The sequence below is a fragment of the Zalophus californianus genome, unplaced genomic scaffold (genome assembly GCF_009762305.2).
Source record: "Zalophus californianus isolate mZalCal1 unplaced genomic scaffold, mZalCal1.pri.v2 scaffold_25_ctg1_1, whole genome shotgun sequence".
In the NCBI taxonomy this organism is placed as follows: Eukaryota; Metazoa; Chordata; class Mammalia; order Carnivora; family Otariidae; genus Zalophus; species Zalophus californianus.
The window spans coordinates 140782-168760 of NW_023365533.1; the positions used below are offsets into that span (position 1 = coordinate 140782).

At 52.3% G+C, this 27979-nt stretch overlaps 1 protein-coding gene and 2 pseudogenes across 1 annotated transcript; all 3 read left to right on the top strand.

The window, feature by feature from the left end:
• Positions 1-4085: 4085 nt before the first annotated feature.
• LOC118356679 lies at positions 4086-12527 on the top strand (annotated as a pseudogene).
• A 1215-nt stretch (positions 12528-13742) lies between these two features.
• On the top strand, positions 13743-27476 carry LOC118356680 (annotated as a pseudogene).
• LOC118356678 (testis-specific Y-encoded protein 3-like) lies at positions 22030-26153 on the top strand. The gene is made up of 3 exons (XM_035725976.1): positions 22030-24470; positions 25720-25797; positions 25956-26153. Exons 1-3 carry the CDS (start codon positions 24204-24206, stop codon positions 26136-26138), a joined length of 528 nt encoding a protein of 175 aa, XP_035581869.1. The 5' UTR covers positions 22030-24203; the 3' UTR covers positions 26139-26153.
• Positions 27477-27979: the final 503 nt, after the last annotated feature.

Here is a 27979-nt window from a genome sequence, read left to right on the forward strand (position 1 = left end):
GGAGGCCAGGGACAAAAAAACTCAGAATCCATGAAAATAGAACCAGAGAAATAAGTGACACTATGAAGAGTTCCAATGTCAGAATAATTGGAATCCTAGAAGGAGTGGAGAGAGAGAGAACAAAATTATTTCTGAGCAAATTGTAGCTGAGAACTTCCTTAATCTGGGGAATGAAAGAAACATTCGCCTCGTAGAGGCAGAGAGGCCCTGTAGAGGAGAGTATAGGCAATAACCTCTTTGACATCCCCACAGCAACTTCCATCAAGATACATCTCCAAACGTTAGTGAAACAAAAGCAAAAAAGTACTTTTGGGACTGCATCAAGAAAAAAAGCTTCTGGCACAGTAAAGGAAACAGTCAACAAAACAAAGAGGCAACCAACAGAATGGGAGAAGATATTTGCAAAAGAAACTCCCAGTAAAGGGCTGGTATCCAATATCTATAAAGAACTTCTCAAACTCAACATCCTAAAAACAAATAATCAAGTCAAAGAGTGGCCAGAAGATATGAAAAGACACTTCTCTGAAGAAGACAAACAAATGGCTAACAGACACATGAAAAATCTACATCATCATTAGCCATCAGGGAAATTCAAGTCAAAACCACACTGAGATACCACCTTACATCAGTTAGAATGGCAAAAATGGACAGGGAAAGAAACAAGAAATGTTGGAGAGGTTGTGGAGGAAGGGGAAACCTTTACCCTATTGGTGGGAATGCAAGTTGGTGCAACCACTCTGGAAAACAGTATAGATGTTCCTCAAAAAGGTGAAAATAGAGATGCCCTATAACCCAGCAATTTCACTCCCGTGTATTTACCCCAAGAAACAGACGTAGTGAAGGGCCATATGCATTAGGAGAAGGAAGGGAAAAATTAAGCGGGAGACAATCAGAGGGAGAGATGAACCATGAGAGACTATGGACTCTGAGAAACCAACTGGGTTTTAGAGAGGAGAGGGGATTGGTTAGGCCAGTGGTGGGAATTAAGGAGGGCACATACTGCATGGTGCACTGGGTGTTATATGAAAACAATGGATCATGAATCACCACATCAAAATTAGTGATGTAGTGTATGGTGACTAACATAACATAATAAAATTAAAAAAGAAATATTGACCAAAAAAAAAGAAATATTATGTATAATATTTAACCATGTTGTTAAAATATATCCTCTATAATTACACATCTGAGAACTAAATAATGGTGATTAAAGGCATATGTGCATAGATGACCGTGGTCTTCTCATGAAACTCCAGGAGGAATTCAGGATTCCTTATACAGAGTAATGATTGCAAACTTTTCCTGTGTAGACCCAATTTGAAAATATATGTTGATGCAGTAGGATGACAAGAATGGATTGTTCAGGTCTGTATTTCATCCCAATTCCAGCTATCTCTGAGGCCAAGGGAATGAATTTTGTCATTGTAATGCACACTAGTTGGGCTATGCCGTAGACACAGAGCTAGTAATTATGTAGCAAATTGTCTCAAGGAATAACTTGTCTAAGCAGAAGATGGAGAAGATATTCTGACAGGCAGAGAAATAATCCTATATTTCGATGAGACAGAATGGAAAAAGCCTTTATAGTGACATTAACTAGAATATCCAAGTTTGCATAATGGCCAAAAAACTGGAAACTAAAAATTAGTGCATAGAGTGATAACTAATGATGCTAGTTCCTTTAAGTCAAACTCATTATCTATAGTGTACATAACTGTGAGCTATTCCTGAAAGAAAATTTTTTTGGGATAGGTAGAAGCAGCTGAAAAAGAGCTGTTGGAGCTGCTCCTTATTTGCTGTCCTATACTTTTGGAGCATGTTTAAAGCATAAGGGATTTTATATTCAACCTGTAATTTCTTAGGACTCCTAATGAAATGAAGGGCTTTACTCACCTACACCTACCTTGAACATGATCGTTCCTCTATCCTATTTCATTTTGCAAACTTAATCTTCTCTTCTGCCTGTTTTTTTCATGTAGCCTCCATGTTCAATATAACACAGACTGGAGGAATATAATTAAAAACAGAATCTGCATCCATTCTATAAAACCTCTTCATAAGACAGAAGAGAAAGAACACAGTTTTGTTATAGGGTAAGCACTAACCAGAGAGAATGGAAGGTGCATCACATCCTAAGTGATAAAAAAGATCGCAAAGACAGAAATCTTATTCTTCTATATAGCTAAGAAGTTACAACCTATTCTATTCATGTTTTCCCAGTAAAATAGGTCATTTCTTTTATTTTTATGGAGGTAAGGTTTAAAATTTAGAGACATATGCCATTTGAATTAGGCCATCTTTTCCTAAAATCCCCCAAATCTCCTGTTCCCTACTTGATGAAACTTTTCTATATTTAATATGATTTTTGCTTTCTGTTCCTCCCATTAACTCTCTGTTTTCTCTACATATAAACACTATTGTTTGTAGCCATAGATAATCACTAGGCCCCCAAAAACCTGCATGTGGAAAATTAAGGAAATGCCCTAGAATATGAATAAACATCTTTACAATTTTGCAACAAAAAATGGTTGAATGAAATAATTGTCAAAATTCATGAACCTGCATCTGGAGGGATTGTCTTCTTTTTAAGATTAATTTTATTTATTTATTTAATTATTTGAGAGAGAGTTTGCACAAGTGGTGGAGCGGGGAAGGCGGGTAGGGACAGGATCTGAAGCAGACTCACAGCTGTGTGTGGAGCCTGACTTGAGACTTGATTTCATGATCCTGACATCATGACCTGAGCTAAAACCGAGAGCTGGATGTTTAACCAACAAAGCCACCCTGGAGGGAGTATATTTTTATCTTCATGAAATATTTACTGATGTGAAAATATTTATTACTTACAATTAATACATACAATTCTGGGTTTGAAAAGTATATTAAACTAAGACATCCTCCTAATATTGGTATCTCTTTCTGAGGCATGATAAAATATGGCAATTGTAAAAATAATTCATTTCTTCTACACATATTGAAAAAGCAAAGCAGTCACAATATTGTACCATGATCCTACAGCAATTCTTACTGTAGGTGGAGTATGGTTATTCCTAGACTGAAAAGGAACTCTTCACTCAAAATGAAGATTGCCTTACAAATGTACATTCTGTTTGTTGGGCACAAAGATTTCCCCACATAATCTTTCTGTATAAATACGTTGGCTGTTTCAATAAAAGCAATTTTGCCAAGAGACACATAGAAATAGATTTTATTTATAACACTGCCAAGTTATATTTTATCTCCTAGTCTTTAGGATCTCATTCATGGTAGACATTTTGACATCTCTTAAAATATTTACTTCCTGACTATCTAACATGTATTTACAGACATATGAGACAAAATCTTATTTATTCCACTAATATGACTATGAAAAGTATTTGATAATATTTAACACAGAATACTTAAAGAAGAGAAACAGATAAGTTAAATTAATATTGAGAAACTTAATTATGTTTTATTTTAGTCAGTAATGACAAAAGATTCAGGCTACTGTAAAAAATTACCTAATTCTTAAATATTTTCAACATCTTAAGAAAAAATACTTTAAATGGAACTTTCTGTTCCCCTCTGACCTGGCCCAGGGCAACCAATAACTTGTGGTCTCCATGACCTTCTTTATATACATGTTACACAGATTTAAGTTCCAAATCATCAGGGCACTTTAAAACTTTTGTTTTACTCAATTTTTTGCAGTTTTCATTTACCAGGCTTTATGTTATTGGAACCAACCTAGTAAGAGTGTGTTTAGAACCAATCTAATAAGAGTAAGGAAATGTTTTATATCAGGCGCGGAATATGATTACGTATTTATTTCTTTAAAAAATGTAAGAAGGAGATTTTGTACATCCTATTTTTTTGGTCCTGTCTACATAAATTTTATTTTAAGTACTTTATTTAAACAGAATGCATTTCAAAAGTAAACACTAGGGCTTTAATAGCTAGGAAACAGGGATCTTGTGATGTCACTACTCAGGTGGTGGAGCATTGTGATGGTCTGGATAGTTTATCTGCATAGCCCAGCCAAAGCAGCATTTGAAGCTGCAGTGTTCAAAACCATGCAGATGAGAAACGTAGGTGAAGGAAAACTTATTTGAGATGGCACATGTTTCTTCAGAAATTCAAGATGATTCTCCTAAAGATGGATCGACTGGTTCTGCAGCCTCCATTAGCGCTCCTTTGTGTGATCACACATTCACTGGAGATGTGGACCTGAGGTCTATGATTGAAGAAAATGCTTTGCAGGGCTTCTCAGGAGGATCCTTGATAAAAAGACCACGTTACACATTCTGTGTCTCTGAACCAGAGGAAGATAATGATTTTATTTTTCTGACCTTTCCTAGGAACCTTTGGAAAATAGATGTAAGTGATCAATTCAAGTCAATTCGGTGGGATGAGAAGGGAACTTCTATAGTGATTCATGAGTAACTCTTCAAGAAAGATTTGGAGAGAAAGTTTCCTTTCAGAATATTAGAGACTGGAAGTATGAAGAGTTTAGTTTGCCAGCTTAATCTGTATGGATTTAAAAAAATGCAACAGAGTTTTCAAAGATCTTCTCTGGTTGATTTTCTAGCAAAGGAAAATGAAGTTTCTGTTTTAAGCAAGGTATTCAAAAATGTCATTCCTTATATACAGAATATATAAGATTTTGCCTTGTATAGCAGTAAACATGTTCCTATGTATAGGCTAAAGGCAGATTTTTAAATTTTATTTTTTAAAGGTTTTATTTATTTATTCATGAGAGAGAGAGAGAGAGGCAGAGGGAGAAGCAGGCTCCCAAGGAGCAGGGAGCCCGACGTGGGACTCGATCCCAGGACTCTGGGATCATGACCTGAGCCGAAGGCAGACGCTGAGCCACCCAGGTGCCCAGAATTTTAAATTTTAAATATTTTTCAAAAATTGAGGCCAGCGTAGGCATGAAACAATCAGGGTTATAAGAAATTTTAGTAATATCTTTGACCCTTACCAATGAAATTCAATTTAAATAAGGTTCTGAAGCCCCTTAAAGTGCTATTCACTGTTACTTGTAAATATAGAATACATTTTCATGAACACTGTTTAAACGTTTGTTTCCAGTAAGTAAATTCTTAAAAATACTAACATACTAAATATACAATTTGATGACTTTGTGTGATGAAACAAAAGTCAGATTTTATAGGTTTTTTTTAAATGCTTTATTTATTTATTCATGAGAGTCAGAGAGAGAGAGAGAGAGGCAGAGGGAGAAGGAGGCTCCCCGCCTAGCAGGGAGCCCGATGCGGGACTCGATCCCAGGACCCTGGGATCATGACCTGAGCTGAAGGCAGACGCTTGACCATCTGAGCCACCCAGGCACCCCAGATGTTATAGGTTATCTCCTCTTATATCATAGTCGGATAAGTCACTTAGTAATTTTCTCCTTTGGTTTCAGTTACAGGAATATCATAATCCATATTTTAATGGAGGCTGCCCCCAACTTTTAGTAAGAATGAAAAGAAGAGTCGGGATTAAAAATTATTCTAGAATGTTTCTCGCTTCAGAAACTTGGGGTTCTCCCAAATGTGCCTGCTTCCCATACTCCTTTCAAAGCCTAAGGACCTTGTTCCTTCCCTAGACTTCCAAACAGATACTGGAAATCAGTGTTCTCTCCTGGAAACAAGATGATCATGGAGTGTCGCCTTCTGTGACGTCTGATTTCTCAGAAGGAAATATATTGCACCTCAGGATGCTTCCGTACCTGTGTGTTAGAAAGCATCTCATTGGAGAGAAATTTTGTTTCCTGGCAGCTGCTTTCTCCACATCTTGGTGACTCCAAGACGGGGACTTTGCCCTTTGTCTATCCTTCTAGCCCGGTACTGGAAATGGCTGAGAACTCTTGAGAAAAGATGTTAACTTGACGTGGCATTCTCCACAGGCTTGTTTCTCCGAGGGAAGGAGAGGGGCCTCTCTTGATGCTTGACCATATACATGCTACAGGGCTTCACACGGGAAGAAATTGGTTCTTTGCTCCAAGTTGTATTCTGCACAGACATGGTTATGGGCATCATCAAGGTCCCTTGCTTCTACTTCCTTCCACATAGATATGAAATTCATTCCATCTTCTGATATCAAGGAGGCAGAGAAGGTTTTCATTGTCCGCAGGCTTGTTTCTCAGAGGTCCAATCTGGGCAGATTCCCCAGGATGGCACATTGCACTGGAAAAAGCTTGTACATTCTATTCTGTAAGCAAGAGGTTCCTGGAACGTTGTTCTAAACAGAGTGTTTTCACTGTGGGATGGATACAGCACCCTCCTGATGCTTCCACACATACATTGTAGAAGGTTTCTCGCTAGAGACCCTGGTGGTACTCTGAATGGGGCATTCTCCACAAACTTGTCCTAAGTGCCAGGATAACCTGCCATCTGTGTAATTCAACACATTTGTTAGAGATCAAATTCGCTTCTGGAAACAAGATGTTCATTGAATGTATTCTTATAGTGATGCTCCCACACATTGAGACTAGAAAGCTTCTTGCTGGCAAAGGAACATTGGGGCTGACATCGCATTCTTCACAGAATTTTTTTCTCCAATCCAAGGACACGACACCTACCTAATGCTACCTCACATCCTCGGATGTCTAGAAAAACATGCCACAAAGATTCTCGCTGTGACAAGTTTCCTCTGATGGCAACTTTGCATTCCCCAGAGACTCTATTCACATGCGGAAGGAGAGGCCATGTTTCCGAAGCTTCAGCACATACATGCTAGGATGCTTCTTGCTTGAGAAACTGGTGATTCTCTGAATGGTGCATGCTTCACAGACTTGTCTCGAAGCGTAGGGACACTGCCCACTCCCCCTCCTATAGGGTAGGAAGCAGCTCCTTTGAAAACCCACGACGTGGCTGCAAAGGCACTCTCAACAGAATTCTTTCTCCAAGGCAAGGATACAGCACTTTTCTGATGCTACAACACAAATATTAGTTGGAAGGAATTTTTTGTCATGTGTCATGTCCTGCAGTGAAGCTTGCTTTCTTCACACATTATTTTTCATGAGAGACGGATTAGTGGCACTTTCCCCTTGTCTCCACACAAAAATCCTAGAGAGTGTTTCACCAGGACAAACTTCCTTGGAGGAGAATGTTGCATTCCCCAGAGACAGTATACACAGAGGGAAGGGTCGGGTATGTGCCAATAGGTTCAGCAAAGACATGACAGAATGCTTTCTCGCTTCAGAAGATTTTGCTCCTCTCAATGTTGCATGTTCCACACACTTGTCTCAAAGCGTCAGGACATGGCCCATACGTACAATAGGCTTCCACACATATATTGGAAATAGATTTTCTATTCAGGAACCTCGATGCTAGTGGAAGCCGCATGCTGCCAAATCTTGTCTCCCACAAGGAACTACGCCATGTACTGAGGCTTCTAGATGTATATATCAGTAAGCTTCTCGTTTGAAGTAACTTACATTTCCTGGAGTTTGCGTGGTCCACAGAATTGTTACTACAACCTTGGGGGATATTGCACCTTCCCTGTCCTTTGCACATATCCTCAAAAACCCTCTGAACCCTGGAAACAAATGTTATCGCTAAGTCGCATTCTCCACAGGCTTTTTTGTCAGAGGGAAGGAGATGGAGCTATCCTGATGCTTGCACACATCCCTGCTAGAAGACCTCTCTGGGGAGACACTTTTGGTGCCCTGAACATTTTCTCCCTCACAGACTTTTTTCTAACCATAGGGTCCTAGCCCCTTGCCTATGCTTCCACACAAAAATTTGAATATGTTCTATCACCTGACATCTAGATGGCCATGACGATTTCCATTCCCCATGTCTGTTTTTCAGAGTTTCGGGTACGGATGTTTCCTCATGATCCCACAAGTGCAAGGAAAAGCTTGTATGTTCAGGAACCAAGTGGTTATGTGAATGTTGTATTCAATACAGACTGTTTTCACTGTGGGAACGGTAGGCACCTTTTGGATGCTCTAAGGCCTACGTGCCACAAGGCATCTCACTAGAGAGGCTTGTGATTCTCTGTAAGTTGCACTCTCCGTGGTCTGGTTTCTCATCATAAGGACAACACCCCTTCCATATACTTCCACACAAATATGAGAAATGGCTTTTCTCTGGTGGAAACAAGATGTGAGCGGACAGTGGGTTCCTCCATCGTCTGGTCTCTTGGAGGAAAGGATACAGCCCTATCGTGATCTTTCCACACAGAGAGTCTTGGAAGTTTCTGGTTTGAAAACCTAAGATGTTGCTGGATTGGCCTTCTCCACAGCATTTTTTATCCAAGGGAAAGATACGGCATTTCCTCATGTTACCACATGTGGATCTGTTTGAAGTGTTTCTCAGGAAGTGTCATGGTCTTCACTGAAACATGCTTGATTTGCAGGCTTCTTTCTCTGAGTGAAGGGCATGGCACTTTGCCCATGCCTCTAAATGAAAGTGCTCCAACGATTCTTGCTGGAGCGAACTTCCTCTTAGGGGAAATTTGCATTGCCCAGAGACTCAATTACCAGAGGGAAGAATGAGCATGTTTCAGAGGCTTCAACACACACGTGCTAGAATGCTTCTCGCTGGAGAGCCTGTGGTTCTCTGAATGGTGCATGTCCCCATCCTCGTTTCTAAGCATAAGGACATAGCCCCTCCCCTAGATTTCCACGTGTGGATTGGAAATTGCTTTCCTCTTCAGGAGACGAGGTATGTAAGCGGAAAGTGGCATTCCCCCCGGCCTTTTTTCTCAGAGAGGAGGTTAGGGCATTATCCTTGTACTTCTCACCAATATAGCCTAGGAAGCTTCTCACTTGAGGAAACGAGTTGTTCACGAAAGTGGCCGTCTCCACGGACTAATTTCTCCCTGACAGGGATATGCCACTTAGTCTCTCTTTCCACTTCCATGCCCAAATTATTTGATCTCCAGAAACAAGATGTTACTGGTGATTGGCATTCTCCACAGTCTTGTTTCCCAGAGGCAAGGATATGGAACCCTGCTGAATCTTGCCCACCCCTGTGCTAGAAAGCTTCCCCTGGAAGAAACATTTTGTGGGCCAAAAGTTGTACTCTCCATGGCCCTGGTTCTCCCAGACACGGACTGGGCACCTTGCCTTGGTTTCCATACCTAGACTGGAAGTCGATTTCTCTTCTGGAATCCAGATATTCCTGGAACGTGGCATCCTCCACAGGCTTGTCTCGACCGTGGAAGGAGATACCATTCTCCTGAGCATGCAACACAGACAATCTAGAAGGCTACACCCTTGGAGAACCGCATTGTTTGCTGAAAGTTGCTATCTCCATAGCATATTTCTCTGAGTGACAGATACTGCACTTTCCCGAGACTTCGACACATAGAGCCTAGCAGGATATAGGCTTGATGAATCCTGGGTTTCACTGAGACGTGCTTTGAGGCACAGACTTCTTCCACTATGGGAATGATATGGCATGTTCCTGACACTTCATCAGGTCCCTGCCAGAAGGCTTCTCACAGGAAGCCGTTGGTTGTTCGCTCTAAGTCACATTCTCCACGGACTTCTTTCTGACATCAGAAACCTGGCCACTTGCCTACCCTTCCACATATCGACTTGAAAGTGTTTCTACCATCAGACATGCAGTTCAGAGATCCATTTCCATGGTCTCATTTTTCAGAGTTGTTTTACGGCAATTTCCTCCTGACTACACACAGATATTGGAAAAGGCTTCTATTTTCAGAAAGCAAGAGTTTCCTTGAACATCCCTTTCTGAACAGACTGTTTCTAACAGCGGAACTAGAGGGCACCTTCCTGACTCTGCCACAATTACGTGCTGGAAGGCTTCACACTAGAAACACTTGTGTAGCTCTGAAAGGTGCAGTCTCCACCATCTGGATTCTATGCCTCAGGACAAACCACCTGCTGTATACTTCCACACCTATAGGAGACTTCGCTTCTCTCTTCAGGAATCAAGATGTTAGTGGGCAGTGATATCCTTCACAGTCTTTTTCCTCCAAGGGAAGACTGGGGCACTCTCGGGATACCTCCACACCTATAGGCTTGCAAGCTTCTTGTTTGAACACCCACAGTGTCGCTGGAACTGCATTCTCCACATAAATCTGTCTCCAAGGGAAGGACAGGGCATTGTCCTAGTGTTAGAACACATCGAGCTGTTAGAAATTTTTCTTTTGAATTGTCATGTCCTACGCTGGATCTTGCTTTGTTCACTCACTTGTTCTCTCCAAAGTCTAAGGCACTGTTCGCTTGCCTCTAGGCAAAGATGCTAGAATGCTTCTCACGGGACAAACTTTCTGTGAGGGGAAATTTGCATTCCCCAGAGACTTCTTCACAGACAGAAGGATAGGGAATGTTTCCTGTGCTTTGACACATTTAAGCTAGAATGTTTCTCACTTCAGAAACATGGGGTTCTCCCAAAGGTGCCTGCTCCACAGACTTTTTTCTATGCCTGAGGACCTTACCCCTTCCCTAGACTTCCACATAGATCCTGGAAATCAGCGTTCCTTCTTGGAAACAAGATGTTCATGGAGTGTTGCCTTCTGTGACGACTGATTTCTCAGAAGGAAATATATCACACCTCAGGTTGCCTCTGTACCTGTGTGTTAGAAAGTGTCTCGTTGGAAGGAACTTGTGTTTCCTGGCAACTGCTTTCTCCACATCCTGAGGAATCCAAGACGGGGCCTTTGCCTTTTGCTATACATCTAGACCAATACTGGAAATGGCTGAAAACTCTTGAGAAAAGATGTTAACTCGATGTGGCATTCTCCACAGGTTTGTTTCTCCGAGGGAAGGAGAGGGACCTCTCTTGACGCTTGACCGCATACATGCTACAGGGCTATACACGGGAAGAAATTGGTCCTTCACTACAAGTTGTATTCCACACAGATGCATTCCTGGGCATCATCAGGTCAAGGCCTCTGGCTTCTACTACCTTCCACACATAGATGTGAAATTCGTTCAATCTTCTGATATCCAGGGGGCAGGGAATGTTTCCATTGTCCGCAGGCTTGTTTCTCAGAAATGGCATCTGGGCAGACTCCCCAGAATGACACACTGCATTGGAAAAAGCTTGTACATTCTGTAAGCAAGAGGTTACTGGCACGTTGTACTAAACAGAGTGTTTTCACTGAGGGATGGATTTGGCACCCTCTTGATTCTTCCACACAAACATTGTAGTAGGCTTCTCGCTAGAGACACTGGTGGTATTCTGAAAGGGTCATTCTCCACAAACTTGTTTCTAAGTGCCAGGATAACCCGCCATTTCTGTACTTCAACACATTTGTTAGAGACAAGATTTCGCTTCTGGAAATGAAATGTTCGTGGAAAGTAGTGTTATAGTGATGCTTCCACACATTTAAGCTAGGAAGCTTCTTGCTGGCAAAAGAATATTGGGGCTGAAGTCACATTCTTCACAGAATTGTTTCGCCAAGCCAAGGACACGACACCTACCTAATGCTACCACACATCCCTGGACGTCTAGAAAAACATGCTACAAACTTCTCGCTGTGACAAGTTTCCTCTTTTTTCCAGATACTGGAAATTGGCATTCTCTCCTGGAAACAAGATGTTCATGGAGTGCAGCCTTTTGGGATGTCTGATTTCTCAGAAGGAAATATATCGCACCTCAGGACGCTTCTGTACCTGTGTGTTAGAAAGCATCTTGTTGGAGGGAACCCAGCTTGGCACCTTTTCTATTGTCATCGGCCTGGCCACCGGTCCATAGTGGGAGAGGGCTTTGATTTCCTGGGAAAGAGCTACTCCCAGACGCATTTGCATTTTCCATTCGGAATCCTTTTTGTTCCAGAGGCCATGTGGCCCAGGCTTCACAGAAAAAGCTCCTGAAAACAACATCAGAGAGGAGGATGGAGAGGAGAGCATGAGGAAAGGACAGGCAGACCAGTGGACAGAGCATTCTTCGTCGCTTTCTCCTGACCAGGAGAGGACATGGACTTGGACCTAGTGTAGCCGCACATTTCCCTGAAAGGCAGAAGGCTTCAGGACCTCGGTCTCTGGAATCGCACTATGAATGCTCCAAGGCCTGGGCTGACCATTTCCACGCACACTGGACCAGGCTTCCCGGTGGTGCACACAGTGTCCTGAATCTTACAGGACTCTATTGGGGAAGGGTGAGTGACAGCTTCGCCCTGAGGATCCCCAGGATCCCTAGCCCCTGTTTCCCTAAGACCCTAATTTTGGGTATGCCAGGATGCAGAGAATCAGAGGGGAGGGGCAGGTTTAGACGATTGCTAAGTGCAAGGGTCAGGCCACCCTCCCGTGTGCTGTCCGTCCCATGATGACTCTGGGGCTGATATCCCTTAGCCTTCTGTGCATAGGTCCATGGAAAGGCCACGAGCATACAGAGTACCTGTTGCAATCTGCACCTGGGTGGCGGTGAGGTGAGCCCCGGAGTTGCTCCTCCCCCAGGTGGGCGTCTGCTTGCCTGAGATGCCTGGGCTTAGGGATGAAGGCAGAGAACCGAATCCGCTGCCAGCAGAGTGGGGAGATGTGAGAGTTTGCCCCACGAAGCTCTTCTCCATCCCCAGCTAAAGTGGCTGACCAGACAGCAGCCCTGAACCTGACAGGGTGATACTAACGTTTCTGCCTCCCACCCCACCCCACCCCATGAGGCTCCCCACTCCACAACTTCCAGAATTTGCGGCGGCCCTTTCCCAGAGGAGGGTTTGGCAGTCAAACTGCAAGGAGCTTCTTGTCCCTTTCAGTAGGCAGGACGGATCCCCTGTCTGGCGTCAGGTTGTAGAATTGTTGATCTGTGAGTCCTAGACTTTCCGCTTCAAGGGTGGGTGGAGGAACCTGAGGCTCTAGGAGGGAAGGCTTGGTCACTCACCATGCAGGGATATCGGTCTTCTCAGCCTCCTTTTTTAAGGATTTTTTATTGATTTATTTGAGAGAGAGAGTGAGAGATAGAGAGCACGAGAGCCAAGTGCATCAGAGGGAGAAGCAGACGCCCCACTGAGCAGGGTGCTTGACGTGGGCCTCAATCCGGGACTCCAGGACCAAGACGCGAGACGAAGGCAGCTGCTTAACCGACTTAGCTACCCAGGTGCCCTTCTTTTCAGCTTCTTGGTCTGTAAATGCCAGGGTGCCAGCCTGCTGGCCCCTGGGTCTGCTTGTGCGGCTCAGATGAATATGTGACTTCATAATCCTCAGTGAGAGTGGGACAGCTCTCAGTTCGAACAGGGGTCCTAGAGGTCCTAGGGTGGGCCATTTCGGGGCACCGCAGGGTAGTCCTCTACACTTGTGCCATTTGGTAGGGAGTTGCAGAAGATGTAAAGCTCAGGGGAAGATGTGGGTACAGGGTCACCACCTCATAGCATCTCCCACCAGCGCTCGAGTAACGGCGTGATATTTAGGCCTGACCCAGAGAGAAGGTTGAGGTGGGGGTTGGGGGGATGCTTTGGGAGATCAGGGAGCCCCGAAGTCAGGAGTCAATTGGACGCTGAGGACGTCAGGGCCAGGGTCCCCAACAGGAAAGCAGGGTGCTGGGACAGCTCAGACAAACCACGCTAGTGTCCCGTTTGAACGCTGGGACAAAACCACGATAGCATCCTGTCTAGCAGCCTCTGCAGGGGTGACCTTTGCAGCACAACTTGAAACAAAGCCACTAACCATGAAACATTGGTCACTGTCACAACCTGAGGCACTTAGTCTCCAGGTGTCAGCCCACAATACCCATCAGCACGGGTGACGGGGGCATGATCCAAGCCCCGACTGGCCCCAACTTGGCAGGGAATCTATAGGGGGTCCAAATTCAAGGTCCTGGAAAGAGCTCAAAAGAACCGCCATGTCTGAATGGGAACAAGGTAGCCCGCTCGGCGAGCTTTGTCCTGTGGCTCAAAAAAATTTGCCCTGCTGCTCAGCGCTTATCATCTTGTCTACCTCTTCCTTCCTCAAGGCGGCCCGGCCAAGAACCTGGGCACTAAGGGAAGAAAACTCCTGTAACCCAGAGTGCTTTACTGCATCTACATTGAATGCACCTTCTTAGGGGCTTTGCCCACTCACACTGGCAGGAACACCTTAGCCTGGGTGGACCCGGGTCTGCCGATAAGAGGGACATGGTTGGCGAAGGGCGCCAGGGGCGTGCTCCCGGCTCTCTGTCAAGATTCTATGGAACGGCACCCTCCACCTTCCAAGATACAGCTCTGTGCATGCTCAGCCAAGGAACACAAACGGATGCCTGCTTGGACGCATTTGTCTTTGGGGCCCCATAGGCCGCGCAGAGTACTTCCATACGCAAAACCTGCTCTTGTGTTTGTTATGGTGTACTTTAGGGGGATACCTTATTTCAGGTTAGCAGGTTGACTTAGCCAACTCATGGACGCACTTCCTTTCAGCCGGCCGGACCCTCCTTAGCATAGAGCCACGGCTGCCAACTCCATCCCACGCCCACTCCCCGCCCCTGACCCACGGGCTCATCCTCCCACTCCTGCACCTTATGTCTGGTGAAAATTTTCTGGGTCATTGGGGCTGAAAATTGCCTGCACGTTACAGAAATTTTTTCTCTGAACATATCGATCATATCACACACTGCCTTCTGGCCTCCATGAATCTGAAGGGGAGCCTGGCTCTTCCTCTCCCTGTGGATCCCTGGTGTGTGGTGGGTTAGTCCCACCTCTGTAGGCTGCCAAGAGATGTGTCTTTGCCTCGCTGGCCCAGTGACCTGGGCGTCTCTTTGGAGTGTGTCTTCCACTAGGGACGCAATGGGCTCCTTGGATGTGCAGAGTCAGCGTTGTCGGGCAACTTGCAAAGCCCTGGGAGAGAGAGGGTGCCATCCTGGTGGTGGAGCTGGTCCTAGTGGTGGGTGACCTAAGGTTGGTGCAGAAACATGCCGTGTTGGAGGGGGAGGACGGAGACGGCGAGGAGGCCACGGAGGACCCGGAGGAGGTAGACGAGGCTAGGGAGGTTGAGGAGTCCGAGGAGTAGAGAGAGAGGGGGATGGTGAGGAAGAGGAGGGTGAGGAGGAGGAGGTTGACAAGGCTGTGGAGGAAGCAGGTGAGGAGGCTTTAGAGGCTGAGCAGGGGCAGGGCGAGGAGGAGGAGGATGTGGACAGGGAGGAGGAGGGGGAGGCTGAGGATGCTGAGAAGGAGGAGGCTGAGGAGGTTAAGCAGGAGCCAAGGGAGGAGGAGAAGCCCGAGGAAGAGGAGGAGGTGGAGGGGCCTGAAGAGGCTGAGGAAGAGGAGGGGGAGGAACAGGCTGAGGAGCAGGCTCTTGCGGAAGAGGCTGAGGGGGAGGAGGCCAAGGAGGAGCTTGTTGGAGAGGAGGTGGCTGAGGCAGAGGAGGCTGGGGAGTGCGAGGAGCCTGAGGAGGGAGAGGAGGCTGAAGGGGCTGAGGAGGAGGCTGAGCACGAGGACCAGAGGGAGGAGGGCCAGAAGGAGGAAGAAGGGGCGCAGGAGATGCAGGAGAAGCAGAAAGGAGAAGAACAGCCAGAGGGGCTGCGGGGTCCGATCCCGTCCTCGCTCGAGGCTCTAGAGGCCCTGCAGTCAGAGCTGGAGTGCGTTAAGAAACAAACCAGCAGGTCCTACTCCGGGCTCAGGCTCAGGTGTTGTCGGAGGCGGCAGCGTCCCCTGGAACACCAAAGCGCCCTTATGCGGTGCATCCCTGGCTTCTGGGCCAAGGCTGTATCCTTGACGCTGTCATGGAGGGACCCCGATGTGGCCGGGCTAGAGCAAGAAGTACCGAAGGGAGGGGGCCGTTGAGTATCAATATACATCTGGAGGTGAACCCCCCACCCCCAGCCCCACCCCAACTCCCCGGGTTCCGGTGGCCACGCCCATGCCCTGGTGATCCGGACAGCCTGGACATCCCCGCCCTGGGTGGGGGTGGGGGCTGGGGGCCTCTGGCTGCCCTTGATGTCACACGAGGCTCTCGAAGTCCAGTGGAGGTGTAGGACCAGAGATCCAGCTTTCAATTAGGCATTAGGAGTCGCAGCAGGGCGTCTTCCCACAAAACAGGTCCAGCTTAAGCTCAGGTTCCCCTCGGGGTAACGTGGCAGGCGGAGGTTGTGAGTGCCCACCTGCTCAGCCTGAGGCAGGAAGGTGTGCTTGTCCGGAGATGAGCTGGTTGTGTCTGGCTGTCAGCAGAGGAGGATGAGCTGCGGAGGTGGGCCTGGGGCGGGAGGGGTTGTCTCTGAGGATTCTCAGCCCCCTGTGTGAGTGCTGAGACCTGCAGTATCCCGTGAGGGGGCCCGGGGGCATTGAGGCAGTCCGTGTGGACGGAGTATGACCCGGGGGAGCAGAGGGGAAGCAGTGCCCAGCTGCTGTCCAGACTTGCACTGTAGTTCTAGCACTTTCATCTCCAGCCCTCGGAGGGTCCTTGACTTACAGCAGTTTGTGAAACACCCACAGATGTCAGCCGTGATCAGGAAGCAAGATCACGCCCTCCTTGGCTACATGACGGATTTGAAGGTCTGTACAGCCGACTTAGCCGGGAGCGCGGGACGGGAGAGGGGAGCATGCCGAAGGGATCCATCCCCAAAGTCAGGACGGGGAGGTTCGGCTCGACAGAGGTTTCACCCCCGTCTCCCCCAATCTGCCACCCGGGAGGTGGAGGAGCTCAGGGTTCCCCATGATTGCCGCAAGGTCCTGCTCTTCTTTGGCCAGAACCCCTACTTCCAGAATGTAGTCGTGTGAAGGAGTGTGTCCTCAGGGCTGTGGTTAACAAGCCGCCGCCAGGATGGGCGGTCGCAGGTCCAGGAGGGAGGGCCAAACACGATTCCATACCCTCCACCTTCTCCCAAACTCGTCTTCCGGCAGGGTATGGGCCGTCACATTCCACTCCCATCCAGCGGCACCAGGATTATGAACAGGAGGCCTACAGTCGCAGGCACCACAACACCAGTCCTAACTTCTTCAACTGGTTCTCTGACCACAGCTTTGCCGGGTCTAGCTGGATAGCTGAGGTGGGGCCCTGCGACAAAGAGCGGGAAGGACCCCGCTGGGTTCGGCGGCAGCTTAGGATGGGCCTCTGAACCCTGCCCCGTTTCCCCTGCCGGATCATCATGGACGACCTGTGGCCCAACCCCTGCAGTACTACGTGAGGAAGAAGGCCCCAGGAGAGGGAACGGAGAGGAGGACAGGTGAGGTGCTCGGGGTGTGGGTGCCAAATTGTGCACCATGGTGCCCGTGGGACCTGGCTCCACCAATGGAGACACTGAGGCTCTGAGGAACTCTCTGCCGCAGGGACCCTGAGTCAAAAGGGCATCACCGTGAGACAGGAAGACTGGCTAAGTGCATTGCCAAACGCCTTCTGCCTGGCGAAGCTTGAGGCAGGCGGGGCCAGGCAGCCTCCATGAGCCGAGCTGGAGAGTCAAAGCCAGCTGCACTTGTGGGAATTGTCATTCCGAGTCCATAAACCCCACCCACAGCTCTCCTAACACCGCCTTACACATGGGCCCACCGGAGCTACCTCCCGCCACGCTTGGCACAGATGTCTGGGTATCCAGGCACCAAGGCTCACCCCGCCGCCCCGTCACCTGTCTGTGTGGGTCTGGACACCACAGTTGACCCCTTCATTTCCATAGGCAGCTCCATTCCCCCCGCCCCCAGCCGCGCCGAGTGCACTGGCCAGCGTGCACAAATTAGTTGAATACGTGGGTGGAGGAAAGGTAAGGCGATCACAGTCAGCAGCAGGGAGTGGCATGGGAGAGTGACCGCGGATCCCGCAGAGGGCCTTCAAACCCTGAAGCAACCTATGGCCCGGAGAGTGTACCCAGGTGTCTCCTCCCTTGTGCCGGTGTGTATGTGTGTCTGTCTGCGTGTCCGTGTGTCTGTCCCTCCCAGGGAGCGTCATGAATTTGAGATGAATAGGAGGGAGCATCGCACTTGACCGAAGCCAGTCCACAAGCTTGAGGTGGAGCCGAAAGGTCTGGCCGGTCCATCTGCGCGGGAAGTAACTGAAGTCCTGTGCCGGGGCGAAACATCGGCAGATTGAGGCGCCAGGAACCCTGGAAAAATATTAAAAGGTTGAAAAACAAAGTCAAATGTCCGTGTATGTGTGTGTGGGTGAGCGTGTGTGTGCCTGTGTGTGTGTGTGTGTGTGTGTGTGCGCGCGCGCCCGGGGTCGCTCGCGTGCGTGCGCTCCTCTTTGAGGCAGGGGTCGGGGGATTGCCTGAGCACATCGGCCTCGTGTGGGTGTTTGACTTCTCTGCCTGGGCATCGCCAGCCCATGGAATGGCTTGGCCTGTATGCTTGCCCAGAGGGCTAGGGCACCCAGGCACGGGGACTGCATCCCAGGGGCCAGAGGTCCTTCCCTTGGGGTGCGGGGGCGCTGAGCAGGGAGAGGAAATGGGACCAAGGCCAGCTCCCTGGGGCTCATCTCTTCCCTGGGGAAATGAGGACGTTCAAGGAAAGGGAGCGACGAGCCGGGGCCGACCGGGTGCAGGACCCACGTTCGCTGGATGGAGAAAACAGTCGTCCAGGGATGCTCCCTGGTGGGTGTCCTCAGACATCCACTGCACACGCCACGGGGGAGTCGGGGGAGAACCCAGGTTCATCACTCCGTTGAACCCAGCGCCGGTGCTCTTCATGCCTTGGAACGCGCACAGGCTCTTGCTGACACGGTTGGACTCTCAGGACCAGCCACAGTAATAGCGAGGGTGGGTCAGGGCATATGGAGGGACGGTGGGAGAGGCGACAGAGGGAGGTGGGAAGGTAGGAAGACGACATTCATTCAGGCGCCGGGAGAGGCTCTCGTTTGTGGGGAACACCGACACACACACACACACAGACACTCTCAGATGCACAAGCAGCTGCACAATCACACCCCCACACACTCATTCAGGCACTCCCACACACTGACACACACACTCACTCTCAGGCACCCCCCACATACACACTCCTTCCGTCACTCACCGCCCCTGACAAACGCCCACTCAGTCCTCACGCAGGCACGCTCTCACTCACTGACGCATCCAAAGGCTCCTTCACTCACATGTCTTGACACTCACACACTGACGCACGCACGCTTCCCCAGGATCCCAGCCCCCTATTTCCCTAAGGCCAGGGTGCAGAGAGAGGGGAGGGACAGGGTTTGACGGTTGCTAAGTGTAAGGGCCGGGCCAACCTCGCGTGCGCTCTCTGTCCCATGATGACTCTGGGGCTGATATCCCTTAGCCTTCTGTGCGTAGGTCCATGGAAAGACCCGCAGCATAGAGAGTAGGTGTCGCAAGCCGCACCTGGGAGGCGGTGAGGTGAGCCCCTGGGGTGCTCCTCCCCCAGGCAGGCATCTGCTGGCCTGGGACGCCTGGGCCTAGGGATGCTGGCAGAGGACTGAATCTGCTGCCAGCACAGTGGGGAGATGTCAGCGTTCGCCCCATGACACTCTTCTCCATCCCCAGCTAAGAGGGCTGCACGGGCAGTAGCCCCGACCCTGATAGGGCGATACTAACCTTCCTGTCCCCGACCGCGGCCCTCCCCGTGGGGCTCCCCGCTCCACAACTTCCGGGAATTGCGGCGGCTCTTTCCCGGAGGAGCGTTCGGCAGTCAAACTGCAAGGATGCTTCTTGTCCCTTTCATTATGCAGGACCGATCGCCTGTCCGGCGTCAGCCTGTGGAATTGATGATCTGTAGGATCTAGCCTTGCCCCTTAGAGAGTGGGCGGAGGCCCCTGAGGCTCTAGGAGGGAGGCTTGGCTCTCTCTGGCTGCAGGGGAGATCGGTCTTCTCAGCTTCCTTTTTTATAGGATTTTATTGTTTTATTTGAGAGAGAGAGAATGAGAGAGAGCACAAGAGCGAAGAGGGTCAGAGGGAGAAGCAGACTCCCCGCTGAGCAGGGACCCCCCCCCCCGTGACGTGGGTCTCGATCGAGGACTCCAGGATCATGACACGAACCTAAGGCAGCGGCTTAACCAACTGAGCCACCGAAGGGCCCTTCCTTTCAGCTGCTTGGTCTGGTAATGCCGGTGTACCCGCCTGTTGGCCCCTGGCTCTGCTTGCGCGGCTCAGAAGAAAGTGTGACTTCATAATCCGCAGCGGGAGCGGGTCAGATCCCATGTTGGCGCATGGTCTGAAGGGGTCCTAGCCTGGGCCATTTCGGGGGACCGCAGGGTAGTCCTCTACGCTTGTGCCGTTTGGTAGGGACTGGCAGAGGATGTAAAGCTCGGCGAAAGAGGTGGGCACAGGGTCCCCCACTCGGAGCATCTCGCACCAGCGCTCGCGTAAAGGCGTGATGTTGGGGCACGGCCCGGAGAGAAGGGTGAGGCGAGGTTTGGGGGGGAAGCTTTGGGAGATCAGGGAGCCCCAGATGTCAGGACTCAATTGGACGCTGAGGCCTTCAGGGCCAGGGTCCCCAACAGGAAAGCAGGGTGCCGGGACAGCTTAGACAAACCCACGCAGAATTCCCGTGTGAACGCTCAGACAAGACCACGATGGCATTCTGTCTGGCAGCCTCTGCAGGGGGGGACCTTTGCAGGACGACCCAAAACAAAGCCACTAACCATGAAATATCGGTCGCTGTCACAACCTGAGGCACTTAGTCTCCAGATGTCAGCCCACAAGACCCATCAGCACCGGAGACGTGGGCGTGTTCCAAATCCTGACTGGCACACCTTGGCGAGTAATCCACAGGGGGCGCAATCTCAACGTCCGGGAAAGAGCTCAAAAGAACCCCCAAGTCTGAATGGGAACCCGGGAACACTCTCGGGGAGCTTTGTCCTCCGGCTGAATAAAACTTTCCCTGCTGCCCAGCGCTCTTCGTCTGGTCTGCCTCTTCCTTCCTCGAAGCGGCGCGGCCAAGAGCCTGGGCACTCAGAGAAGAAAACTCCTGTACCCCAGAGTGCTTTACCGCATCTACATAGCACGCACCTTCGTCGGGGCTCTCCCCACACCCAGTTGAGTGAACACCTTAGCCTGGCGGGACCCGGGTCTGTCGATACCAGGGACATGGTTGGCGAAAGGCGCCCGGGGCCTGCGCCTGGCTGTCTCTCATGAATCCACGGAAGGGCACACTCCAGCTTCCAAGATACAGGTCTGTGCGTGCTCAGCAGAGGTACGCACACGGATGCCTCCTTGGACGCATTGGCCTTTGGGGCCCCATAGGCAACGCGGAGGATTTCCATAGGCAAAACCTGCTCTGGTGTTGGTTATGGTGTACTTTAGGGGGATGCCTTATTTCAGGCTAGCAGCTTGACTTAACGGAATCACGGACACGCCTCCTTTCGGCCGGCCGGACCCTCCTTAGCAGAGAGCCCCGGCTGCCAGCTCCATTCCACGCCCAGCCCCCCCCTCCGAGCCACGGGCTCACCCTCCCACTCCTGCACCTTCTGTCTGGTGAAAATTTTCTGAGTCATTGGTGCCGAACATGGCCTGCACGTTATACTACTTTTTTTCTCTGAACATATCGAACCTATCACATACTGCCTTCTGGCCTCCATGCATCCGAAGGGGAGGCTGGCTCTTCCTCTCCCTGAGGATCCCCAGTGTGTGGTGAGTCAGTCCCACCTCTGTAGACTGCCGAGAGATGTGTCTTTGCCCAGTGACCTGGGCGTCTCTTCGGCGCGTGTCTTCCGCTAGGCGCACGTAGTGCTCCTTGGATGGGCAGAGTCAGGGTTGTCGGGCAACTTCCAAACCCTGTCACGTTAGGTCTTCGTGGAACTGCTACGTGAGTAACTCTGCCCCACCTCTCTCTGACGTTCCCGAGTCGTACATGTCAGTCGTGGGCATGAGGGTTTCCCGCAGACCTCTGTGGAGCCCTTCACTTCATTTCTTTGAGGTTTAACTCTCCACCGAACCCCGCATGACCGAGTGGGATCTGTCTGAAGGTCCACGGGTGCTTTCAGATCTCCTCTTGACGTCCAAGAGGGAATGTTTGCTGTCAGCCTGTGGGCTTGGCAATGTACAGATTTCAGCCTCCGTCCAGACTCCGCCCGTCCTCGCTCCCTCTCTCCCTCCCCCGCCCACCCTGTCCCCAGGCCTGCCTCCTCCTCTGCCCTCCTCTCTCCCTCGCATCCCCACCTCTCCCTCTCTGTTCCTCTCCCTCTGTCCACCCTCCCTCTTCCTCTCCTTCTCCGCGCCGCTCCCGCTCTTCCCCCGCTCCCTGTCCAGCCCCCTGCCCCCCAGTCTTCTCGATCTCCATGATGCGTTGTTTTGGGTGCACTATTTACTCAGGACGCTCCTCTAGTGTCCTGGGCATGTATACAAGACCAAATTCAGTTTGGACTGTAGCAGTAAACCCACAGACTGGGTTGAGTCAGGGACAGTCTCAGATAATTGTGCTTCTCCCCTGCAGACGGCCGGGCGTTGTCATCCCTGCAAAGTCCCTGGTTTGCGTTGACCAGTAGAGTTTGAAACGCTGACGCCCTACCATCCAGAACCCTGCACGTCACCCCAAGCGTGTTCCTCCTGCCTCCTTCGGTTCAAAACCACCCCTCCCGTCACGGGCGGCCCGACACAGTCCTCTTCTGTACCTGAGGCCCTCCCACGATACGACACCAACGCCTCATCCTTGCCGTCACCCACTGGGCCTTCCTGGCACCCAAGGCGCCCTACATCCTACGCCTCCCTGCAGGGACCGGCATGGAGTGCGGGAGTGTCGAGAATGGCCTTGTGGGTAGCTGAGAATGGGCAGGGTGTGCCGCCAATGCTCACTTTGCCATCCCCTCCCTGACTGGCACTCCACTCAGGGACAGACAGACCAAGGAAGAACTTGCAGCAGAGCTGGGGCAGCCAAGACAGCCACAGCTCTTCAGCAAGGCGGATTGAAGCTGTCTCCGTGGACCATTATGCTGGAGATCGACATCCCTGGCAGTTATGGTGAGGCGGGAAGAAAGACCCAGGAAAAGGGAACGCGGAGGTCAGACAAGGAGGGAGAAAGCAAAGATGAAGGGCCAGGCAGACGTAAGTACGGTGGGAACCAATCCTACCAGTGGCTTTGACGAAAGAACACCCCCAGAGTTACCGTTTTTTTTTTCTTGAGATTTTATTTATTCATTTTACAGAGATGAGACACAGCGAGAGAAGAAACACAAGCAGGGGGAGTGGGAGAGGGAGAAGCAAGCTCCCCGCTGAGCACGGAGCCCTATGCGGGGCTCCATCCCAGGACCCTGGGATCATGACCTGAGCCAAAGACAGAAGCTTAAAGACTGAGCCACCCAGGCCCCCGGCCGAGTTACTCTTTAGGCTACCTGGCCCGCCCATTAGCATGCCATAGAGTCCCAATCCCGGAACTGACTGGGGCTGTGCCAGTGGTTGTGTGAGCACGGAGGTGGCCTCGGACCTTGGCTCCTTGCTCATGCCAGGCCAATGATCTGTGTGCGGTTCCTCTCTTTTTAGGAGAGGCGGGTCGTTGGGGCGGGGACGAGCCTGCGTGCTGGATCCTCCTGGGCCGCCTCCTGGCTCCCTCCCGCACCGGGCGGCGAAAGGGGTGGAAGCCTTGTGGACAGCCATGTGGCAGTGGTTGGAGCACCAGCTAATGAGTGCAGGGCTTCCCCCGGTGTGACTAAGAAGGGGCCGGGTGAGGTTCCCGGGCGGCGGGGGCCACCCTATTGAGCGGCTGGCTGTGAATTTCCCGGTGTCAGCAGCGTGTTCCCAGTGGAACGGATGAGAGTGTGAACACGAGGTTTGTGGTAGGAGGGAACTCCCGGGAATGGCCTGGTAGGTGTCAGCGAAGAAAATGCCACGGTCCAGGCCCGGACGCCACCCCTGAGGAGATGAAGCAGAGGGCGGGCTCCCGGGAGGGGCGGGGCGGGGCTGGCTGCGGCCACGCCCACCGCCGTGCCGCTGCTTGGACCACGCGGGCGGCTCAGCATCCTGGGCGTGAGGGGTTGAGGGGGGTGGTAACATCCCGCCAAGGGCACATGCGTGCCGGGGGCGCCACCCCCACGCCACCCAGACGCCACGAGTCCCCAGGCTTTTGTGCGCATGCGTCCGCCAGGCCCCCATTCTCCGGTAGGTGCCCGCCTCGAAGCGTGGGCGCCAGAGCTTCAACTGCTCGGCGGTTGCCGGCGCCGCGTGCTCGCCCCCCCAGCTCCTAGCTTCCGCGGCTGTCGCGGTTGGGGTCCAAGGCCCCATGGAGAGCGAGGCGCCGTCCGGGGACGACGGGGCTGCTCCGGAATCCTTGACCAGCTTAGTCCGCGGAGGGGCCGGTGACGACTCGGGGGCCGGTGGGGAGGCAGGCGCCCGGGCCGAGGCGGGGGCGCCGCAGGCCCTAGGCTGGGGGGCATAGTGGTAGAGGCTGCGCTGGAGGCTGAACACCGGCAGCGCAGAGGCGAGGCCGCCCCGGGGGAGGAGTTGGTGTTCGTGGCGGAGGATATCATGGCGGTGATGGAGGTCGTGGCCGTGGAAGACGGGGAGGTGACTCAAGCAGAACAGGACGAGGAGCTGCAGGAGCTGCCGCAGGAAGAGCCAGCCGGGGCCCCGCTGGCCGCGCTGGAGGTTGTGCAGTTAGCGCTGAGCTCTCTGGATGCCCAAGCTACCAGGGCCTACGTGCGGCACAAGCTCAGGGTGAATCAGAAGCGGAGTTCTCACCTGGCTCGCCGGAGGGCCATCATCCAGTGCATCCCTGGCTTCTGGGCCCAGGCCGTATCCTTCCTCGGGCTGGTGGGGTTTGGCTGCTGTGCAGGAGCACCGGGAGGAGGGCAGCAGCAGAACCACGGCCACGGCCATGGGCGCTGAGGGGAAGGGTTCCAACCCCCTTCCCCGGGTGGGAGTGGGCCCACGATCCCTATAGTGCACAGCAGAAGGAGGCGGTTCGGGGCGCGCGTGAGAACGCAGGGGCTGAGACCTGTCCAGACCGTGTGTGATCAGAAGCTGCAGGCGGAAGCTTTGGGGCTGCAGCTCTCCCAGCAGGCTTGCGGGGTTCAGGGAACACGGGTCAACACTCTTCGACGAGTAGTGTAGCCCAAATCCCACTTGGCTCAGACAGACTATTGGAAGGAAACCGTTGTTGGGACATGGGGCAAACGGGGAGTCTGCCCGACCCCCTTCCCTGTCCTTCAGACCCTGCGTGGTTTTCCAAAGAGTTCAGGGCAGACCCACAATCTCGTCCGCACGCGGGTTGCCAAGTCAGTCAGTGGGCCGCCTCGCTTCAGCAGACCGCGTAACCTCAGACACGGCGCAGCAGCGGTGCTGCAAACTCTGTCTCCACCAGCCCCACACAGCCAGGCCGAGGCCCCAGGCTCAGGCGCCTACATGCACCTTTCCTCCCTGCCAGGCTCTCCCCTTCTGTGTCCTCGCTCGCCCCCTCGCTCTGTCCTCTCTGCCCTCCCCCTGTGTCCGTTCCTCCCGGTGTGGGGTCTCTCTGTCCCTGTCTCTCTTTTGCTTTCCCTCCCGCCCCCATCTACTCCTTTCCCTCCCTCACTCGCTGACTCTGCCAGGACCAGCCTTTGGGCCGTGGGTGTGCAGCCGTGCTCCACGTGAGCCGAGCGGCCCCCTCCTGGGCACAGGAGGCCCCTCAAAGTTACCAGACCTCAGGCAAACACACAAGCAAACAAGACGTGAGCGTGGGACGGAGCACATCCAGGCATCCAAAGAAGTGACCGCCTGCAGGCCACACGCACAGGCCAGGGGCCCGTGGGAAGGGAGAGCATTCAGGCCCTTGGCCTTCCCCTGTCGGGTGCCGGCAGCCTCTGAGGTGCTGGAATCCAAGGCACTGCCCAGGGTTGAGCAGGTGGGAAGATAGGGCAGGAGATGAGGACGTTGGGAGCCCAGCCGTGCCTGGTGATTCTGCACATGCACTGTCCGGGTCTCTTGCTCTCAGCCGGCAAGGGCTGGGTCGCTCCTGGCTCTCGTACCGTAGCAAGGGCTGCCGAGACTCCTTGACCCAAAGCAGATCCTGAATCACCCCAAGATATCAGCCGTGACGGGTGACCAGGGCAGAGACGTGCTCAGCTACATGACCAATTTGGAGGTCAGTCCTGGGAGACGGAGGCTGGGGGAGGTCCGGTGGGAGTGGGCTTTGAGCAGGAATGGGCCCGGCATAGTGGTTAGGAGCGGCAGCCAGGCAAGCAGCCCCGGATACGTAGAGGACACGTTCCCACGTGCCCTCCTCTTCCTTCGGCGGGGTAGGTGGAGGAATTGTGCCGTCCTAAGTACCGCTGCAGGTTGATGTTTTTCTTTGAGAACAACCCCTACTTCCAGAACAAAGTGATCATTAAGGAGTATCACCTTAGCATTGCCGGTAAGAGTGGGCTTGAGCTTCGAGGGTGCTGGGGTCGGGCAGGGGGCCCTTGGGAGCGGAAGGGGAGGTAGGCGGGGGGGGGGGCCCGGGTGGGGGCAGGGCCGGGACCCTGCCTGGGAGGGAGAGAGGCTGGGAGGTTGAGAGGGAGAGAGGCCGAGAGGGATTGGTTGCTAGGCCGTTGAGAGGCTTTCCTAAATTTTTCATTCCTGCACGATATCGGGCGTCTTGTTCCACTCCAGTGCAGTGGTTCTGGGACTATGCACATGGAGCTGCCGGGCGCAGGCACGACACCACCAGCCTTAACTTCTTCAACTGGTTGTGTGACCCCTGCTCCCCAGGGTCTCACGGGATCGCCGAGGTGGGGACCCTGCGGCGTTTGTCAGCCGGGTGATGCCCGAGCCCAGGCTGCTTGGATACGGGGACGAGGCCCTGTTCTCAGCTCGCTTCTTTCCCCTACCAGGTTATCATTGTGGACCTGTGGCCCAATCCCCTGCAGTACTCCCGGAGGCAGGAAGGCAGCCGAAGAGAATGAACTGAGAAGAGGGCCTGTCGGTGAGAAGCCGGGGGCGCTGGGTCCTGACTTGTGTGTGTGGCAGGTGCCGGGACACAGGCTGGTTGGCGGCGGGGACACTGAGGCTCAGGGGAGCCTTGGCCCCAGCTCACCCAGAGAGCGGTTGGCAGGGTGAGAGGGGAACCTCGGGGAACTCAGGGTCCCCATCCAGGCAGGTGCGCCCATGCGGGCACGTTCAGGGACCCCAGGATGGCAGCTGGAATGTCCCAGGTCACTCCGGAGAAGGAAGACTTCTCCACCCCGTTTCTCTGAACACTCACCCGTGCCCGTCGACCCCCTCTCAGGCCTTCTGCCGTTCGTTCATTTGGGGATGTCCTGTGTGTCTTTGCGAGTGGGGCTGCCTCCTTCCATTCCCGCTCCTGTGCCCAGAATCCCAACTTCCCTCCGCGGTCCCGACCACCCCGTGGCCTCGCACAGCCACACGGCCATTCTAGGGAATGGCACTGGGCCTTGAGCAGGAGGCTCGTGAGGCTCTAGCTGAGTTGGAAGAGGGATGCCACGAGGACAGAGGACACCCTCAACACCGCCTCGGCTATCCTTGGTATTATGCAATTTCACGAATCCCTGACGTGTGTGTGTGTGTGTGTGTGTGTTTGTGTGTGTGTGTGTGTCGTGTGCATGGCAGCTGTGTGGACGTGTCCACTTCAGAGCATCAGAATCTTCCCAACAAGAAATCGTCGAGGAGGCCACCACCGCTGTGAGAGATGTGTGGACGAATCTACGTGGTGCTCTGCCTGCACAGGTCACAGTTGTGAAAAGGATCACCAGTGCCCGCTCTGGAGAGTATCCAGCACCTATGTGGGGAAGGCGAGAGAGGCATAAACAAGTTAAGAAGTTCTTTGCGTCTGTGTGTGGGTTTGTACTTGGAGCCAGGATATGGGGAGGAGGCAGTCAGCCTAGTGGGACCCTCCACCCCATGGCCTGTGGGATTCCATGTGTGGCGGCGAAGTTCAGCATGGGGGCAGGGCAGTGGAGGTCAGGGCTCGGCATGCGGACAGAGCACCCCCCATCCTAGGTAGGGTCTACGAGGAGCTCGGACAAAGGCAGACCTCTCTTCCTGGGAGCCTTGTCCTTTAGGGTAGGGCACACAGGCGGGGAAGGGTCCTGGCGAGCGGGACCCTCGTCGCCTGGTGGCTCCAGGCACCGCCTCATTGACACCGCTTGAGGAGCTTGGCCCAATAGCCTTGCTACCTGGAAGCGTGCCCCACATGCTGTGATCGGTTCCCATGCGTTCAACCGGTCAGGAGCACTGCAAAACCCACGTGTCCCGAGGAGAAGATGGAGGCATTTCCTTGTGCTCCCTGCAGACCCAAGCCCTCCTGCGCCGCACCACCTGCCCAC